Genomic DNA, 6,385 nt, shown 5'->3' with positions numbered 1-6,385 from the left:
CCCTAATCTTTCGCTAGTCTTGGAAGGCATAATATGCGTTTTCCTGATACTTGTATGGTGTGCTCTAGATTTCTATGTTGCTTTGGTTTTTATTGGTACTCGTTTGGTGTTTTTTATATTTCTAGTGTGCCCTTAGTTTGCATGCCGCAGCTCTGACAATCAGAAGTAGCACTTAAAAGACCGGGTGTTTACTTAAAGTTAACCATAGAAAGAAACTAATTAAGGTATATTAGGAGTCCTGTTTTAATAAATAAAGAAATCAAAAAAAAAAAAAAAAAAAAATCAGTGGCCGTGCGACTATAGAAAAAACTTACCTGCATTCGTCTTTCTTCCTCTTCTGCACGATATTCTACGAAAAACCTCAACCAAGAATGTAATGGGGAGACAATTTCTTAGGTATTATTTAGTTTGTTATTTGTTAGTGTGTTGAAAAAAATTCTCCTAAGCTTTAGTTTAGTTAGTAACCCCACTTAGGCTATTATTGTCTTCACAAAAAAAAGTCATCAAATATAAATTTCTTTTCAAGATTAAGTTTGATAACCTTTTCATGATTAGTAATAATATAATTATGCAAGGCCAAGTGCAATTGATGAAGTTCTTTTGTATGAGTTTAATCTTTTTGAATATACATGTATGTTGTTTTCGCAAACTAAGCCATTTACCTTTTGTATGGTAAAGCATATTCACCACTAGTAGACAACAGTACTGTCGATGTACTTGACATTTCCGTCTAGAACATAACATGGAATTTCAAGATGTTGGGTGTTTTTATATTAATATTTAATCAAGGTTATGTGCAAAATATATGGTACTTAACTACAGTTAAGTACTAATAATTGTAGTTAAATAAAGTGACATGTGTTATTTGCTTATTGGTCGGGTGTAAACATCCGGTGCGGATAAGTTTTTTCCAAGGCTAGGTTGACAGATTAGTGTATGGTTAAGGAAACTAAAAGTAAGCCAGAAGATCTGTATCTTTCCTATTTTCTTCGGACTATAAGAATCTCTTGGTGAAGGTTAACAAACAAATATAATGTTAGCTGAATTACGTCTTTACTCTTATGTAGCTTTTTGTGAAGATTTACTGGGAAAATTTGTTCAGGATGCTTTATCATAAGCTTGTTTCTTTAATCGTAAAATGTACTTATAATAATTACTTTGAGTTTCTCAGAAGTTCGTTCTTTAAAGCATGGGATTGTTCCGATGGAAGAATGCAAGAGTAGATGCATATGGTCACCAAAGTAATTTATTCTTATAGTATTATCATTTAACATGCATTCTTTCTTTTCTTTCATTTGTCATTAATTCTTGGTATTTTTCTGGGTCTCTTGCTTCTCGATAAGATGATTTGTTTTCTTCAGCAAGGTTGTATATACAGCTATTTCAATTTTTTAGTATCCTATCCTTCAGATCGGTGAATCAAAGCAAAAGATTAATTCACATTTTCAACGGAAAATTGGTTTTTTGGGTCTTCGGTTTTTTAAAAGAAAGTTACCTTTCCTTGCTTTTTAGGTGACACAAAAGTTAACACTATCTTAAAGTTCATTCTAGCATATGACCAAAAAAAGTTCATTCTAGCATCATTTTGGACATGGACACTGCCACTTAAGAGTTTTCAGAATCATCAATCTTGTTATGCTTCCTTAGATTTTTAATCCTAACATGTGACGTCCACCAACATGCTATTAACTGGTGGATTCGTGACGTATACCATGAAAAATTTGTATAAGATCCATTCCAAAAGCAATTGCGCCTTGCCATAGTGGATTTGTTTTTTTGACTCCCTATTCACTTTCTTCATTCTACCTAATGAACCTTGGGCCTAATTCAACTCTAAAAGCTAGCTTAAGAGGTGAGAATTGCCCAAATCCATATAAAGAAACCACCCATCCCCTTCATTGTCGACGTGAGACTCAACATGTTCCTTTTTCATATTTAGTACTCTTTTTTCTCTTCTCCTTTCTTTTTGGGTAAGGATTTCACCCGATGTTTATTAATTAGTATTCAGATATCACCGTTTAGAAGTCATTTTTTAAGAAGATTCACATATTTCTCTAATAAAAGTTTATAACATAAAATCAATTAGTATTTTTTTCAACAATATAAATCAATTACCTATATATATTACCGTAATCATAATCCAAAGAATTCTTCTATCAAAATGTCACTCTTTACGTTAAAAACGGTGATGAAGAAACATAATCGTAATTTTTGTTAAAAGCAATAATAATCAAGTTAAAAGAAATAAGAATGTGCCATTATTCAGACTCTTGGGAAGGGGGGCGTGAAATATTTCGTGATCTATATTTTTGAAAGGTTATAGTATTTCTTTTTATAAAACTTTATAGCATTTCAATTGTAAGAAGCAATAGTCGAGTGGGGAGGATGTGGCTTTCAGACTTTAGAACTTTTTCCGTTATAGTAGTAGTAAAGTAAAGTAAAGTAAAGTCTATTGGCCTCTTCAGCTTTAAATCGCACCAGTCTCGGCCCGTACCCATAAAGCTTAAAAAAGCAGAAGCCAGTAAAAGAAAAATGAGGCGGAAAAAAAGGTAAAAGTAGAAAAAGACGAAAGCACATATGCAGACTCAGGGGCATGCGGAAAGCAACGAGCAAAGTTGCACAAGGCATTTGCATCTATACTCTTTTTGTATCACGTTTTAACTTGTGTTCGTTTTGAAAAAAAATTATAAGTGTACCCGTTTTTTCGCATAATTTCAGCATACGGGGCTGAAGTAGCAAAGGCAATCACGCAAAACTTCAGCATTCTAGTAACCGGGCCTGAAGTTCAGTTCTAGACCTGAAGTTTTTGTTAAGTTTTTGTTTGTAAGCTTCAGCTGTTTTTGTTTGTATAGAGCTGAAGTTTTTTATTTTGTAACTGTCGAGCTTCAGCTCTAGAGCGGAAGTTTTTGTTTGTAAGCTTCAGCTCTAGAGCTGAAATTTTTGTTTGTAACTGTCGAACTTCAGCTCTAGGAAGGTTGCATGCATGATTACTAAGTTCCAACAACTCGATTTGTCTTAGCTTTTGAATCTTTGCCACCAAAAACATGCGACAATCCAAAATCTGATATTTGAGGTTCATTACCGTCTAGAAGAATATTGTTATTCACCTCCAGATCTCTATGGATAATATGTATCCTTTATGAAGATAAAAAAGCCCCCCGGGCAATGATAAAAACACGAATCCTCCATTAATCTAGCATTTCTTTAATTTTTGTTTGAATCAGTCAATTCCTTTGTTAGTAATTGAGAGACTATAGTATCACTGAATGGGAAGAACGTTCTAAGGTTTTTAATTGAGATTCTCCTGTATATAATTCGAGAGAGTTGCAAAGCAAGGAGGAGGAGAAAGATGACTGGAGTTATTTAAAAAGTGGGTAGAAGTTAAAAGTTTTTAAAATAATGGGAATATGTTAAATGAGGGCGACCAAATAGGCGCCCGTGCAATTTTTACCTTGCCGAATGATCCATAAACCCGACCCGCATTGACATAAAACAAACACAGTAAAGGGACGTCATGATCCATAAACCCGACCCGCATTGACATAAAAAAACACATTAAAGGGACGTCGGATTCGCCAACTCGCTTCTATGTTGCCATCCATGCACTACTCCGCCATTTCTTCCAATTCGACCGTTCCTCTATCTCTCCTCAATTTGAAGCAAAGGTTTCCATATGGAATTGATGAAGCGCGTCTGCCCTGAGTCTCCATATGTATGTTCCTTTTTTCTTTTTCCTCGTCCATACCCAAGTTTCTACTGTTACTTTCTTCTGATTTCACTATAATTTACTTTTTGATCATTTTTCCTTGACAAGCATCTTTCTTTCTTATATCTTTTACTTATAGTCCAGTTTATGCATTAGAAAAATGTCTTGAATTTTTATGACAGGTTTTGTTTTCAAGAATACAAGATTCTAAGCAGAGTAGATAGATATTCGCCCACTTTTCTTCCAACTCATGAGATACCTCATCAATTTTTTTTAGACTGTAATTACTACACAGAGTGGGATACCTTAGTACCTAAACTTTCGAAATTACTCACCTTGCTGCACGGTATTCTTTCTCTTTTAAATTTCAGCAGTTTTCTGCAATGGCTTTTCTTCTGATGCTTTTTTGTTTTATTTTATGAATAGAAATAAAAATAAAAATAAAAAGGCTAATGTTCCTTTTCGCTTTTAATTATCTGAAAATTTGTCTAGCCTTTTTGTTGCGATTTACTTTGCAAGTGTTCAAGATTTTGTGTGATAGTCAGATAATCTCTCCGGCGGTAACCTTAATTATTAAACATCGGAAATACTCCGTTTCTTGAACCTCAGTAACAACTTTGTTTCGCGAATTTTTTAAAGCAAGAACTACAAATACATTCTGTGTGAGCGTCTTACAAACTTCCTCAATCAAAAACAATCAAGAATCCCCCTTAATGACGAGAGAGTAAGGGAACGTGGGGGACATGAATACCACTTAAATCTTGTTCACTCTCTCTCCTTGCAGATAAGGAACATCATGCTTTCTGTCTTGCTACCATTAAACCTTATGTTTGTGTTATTGTTTTGATTCTAACGGACAAACACTGTTTTTATTTCTGGGTGGTCAGGTATGGGATAGCAACGGAGTTTCACAGTGTTTCAGCAACTTATATCCTTAAATTTATGTATGTTCTTTTATGCTAAGAAAGTTATACAAATTGCAATTATTGTTTATTACCTTAACCACATTCACAGTTCTGGGCTTTGGAGCTAATATCGTGACTATTGTCCTTGTTGCTGCCATCGGAGCAGGTAAAAGGAGTGCCAAAGATGGAAAAAGGGTATGCTGTGTCTTCATTGCAAGGAGTTGTTCCCTTTTACCACTCCGCTTAAATTGGATATTACTACACATTTCCTTTTGTTTTCAAAAAGAAGAAAGACATTGCCTCTGTATAGTTTTCTGATTTGGACTTTAAACCATGGATTAATGCTTAGAAGTGAGGAATGGATTATCGTTTTGTGTAAAAGTAGGACTCCTACCATTGATTATATTCTAAGTGCAGCCATTCCATTTAGGAAAGTATTTCATTTGGCATGATCCGCATTTTGGGAAGCATGCACTTAATTTAAAATGCATGTTATCAACCACACATAGTTTTCTTTTACCTGTTAGATAGTGTTTATTGTTGCTTCCCCTGATGATAATTAACAGGAAAGAAGGAAATTTATCAGGAATTGGTGCTTTGTGCAAGAAAAAATTTAACAATGCTTTTTGTCCATTCACTGTTGTCATGTGGCTTGGCAACTGTAGTTCTTAACAAGTTTCTAATGGGAGAAATCGCATAGGATTTTGGCACATAAGAAGGATATATAGAGATGAAGACATGGCTCGGGAAGTGTTCATGTCTTTAATCTCTTCAAGATAAATATCTTCTGTGATTATAAGGCTGAGGGTTCAGTTCATGTTACCTTTTTGTTTTAGACAATTGTACTTTGCATGCTCTTTCTTGATGTTTGTGGAGTATACTTAAAGAAGACAAAGTAGCATGTCCTTATTTAATATGGTTACTCTTTTGCGTTCCAGATATGAAATCCCTTGTTTCATGTTTCTCATTCCTCTACCTAACTAACTCCTCTTTCTGACTCATAATCATGCAAATTATTTCCATGGACGCTTCACTTACATAGTTGGATTAATGTTTTCCTTCATGAGGTGCTTCATGGACTAATGATTACATGGATTAAATAGGTACCCCGTCTACTAACGGTTTCCTTACATCTTCTACCTGCATTGGGTGCAAGCATGGCACTCTTTGACATGATTGTGCTAATCAAGAAAAGACTTGACAGTTTTCCTGAACCATATCATGAATGGCTCTTCAGATTCTCGCAATTCTCAGTTTGGGTGAGCTTTGCACTTCTCTACCAAATTATGCATTTTGTAGCAGCGGCTTCCATTTCTCATCAGGCATTATACCTTTTCAGGCCACCATTCTGCTGGTCCTTAAGTGTGGGTACTGCTATGTCATTTGCTGCAACCCCATCATATGCGTTTGGTGGATGTTGAAATTTATTCTTTTGGTACCCCATTTACAAAGAGATTTTTCTTCTCTTCAGGTATGCCTTTTAATTTACTGGAATTTAAGATGGTGAATATGTTGGATCTACGAAATTTACTTTCTCCAAGGAATACTTGTTTATGTTGTTAAATGCATCTCAATTCATTTTTAAAATTGCTCCTACAAGTAAACAATCTGGATCTTGTTGCACCTCAGAATCAGAAGATATTCTTTTATTCTTGAGGAATGCATTGAGATACTGTTTATTACTTTAATTAGTTCATGTATTTGTTGGGCATTTACATTGCATTCTGCTCAAAATGTTGACTCTAATGCCAAAGCAGATTATTAGATTCTCTGC

General features: G+C 34.6%; 1 protein-coding gene across 4 annotated transcripts in view; it reads left to right on the top strand.

The window, feature by feature from the left end:
- Positions 1-3,578: 3,578 nt before the first annotated feature.
- Positions 3,579-6,385, top strand: part of LOC107789490 (ABC transporter C family member 13) — a 35,202-nt gene continuing 32,395 nt past the window's right edge. For all 4 annotated transcript variants that reach the window (XR_012711156.1, XR_012711155.1, XR_012711154.1 and 1 more), the window contains exons 1-5: positions 3,579-3,712; positions 4,594-4,635; positions 4,720-4,806; positions 5,715-5,870; positions 5,951-6,082. Coding sequence is in view for 1 of the 4 variants with exons in the window: in XM_075256599.1 (XP_075112700.1) it covers positions 3,674-3,712; positions 4,594-4,635; positions 4,720-4,806; positions 5,715-5,870; positions 5,951-6,082 (456 nt within the window). In the remaining 3 variants the exon portion in view is untranslated. The remainder of the gene's footprint in view (positions 3,713-4,593; positions 4,636-4,719; positions 4,807-5,714; positions 5,871-5,950; positions 6,083-6,385) is intronic.

Source organism: Nicotiana tabacum, chromosome 6 (assembly GCF_000715075.1).
Source record: "Nicotiana tabacum cultivar K326 chromosome 6, ASM71507v2, whole genome shotgun sequence".
In the NCBI taxonomy this organism is placed as follows: Eukaryota; Viridiplantae; Streptophyta; class Magnoliopsida; order Solanales; family Solanaceae; genus Nicotiana; species Nicotiana tabacum.
Note: the sequence above shows the minus strand (reverse complement) of the source record. Positions and strands in the feature narration are given on the sequence as shown.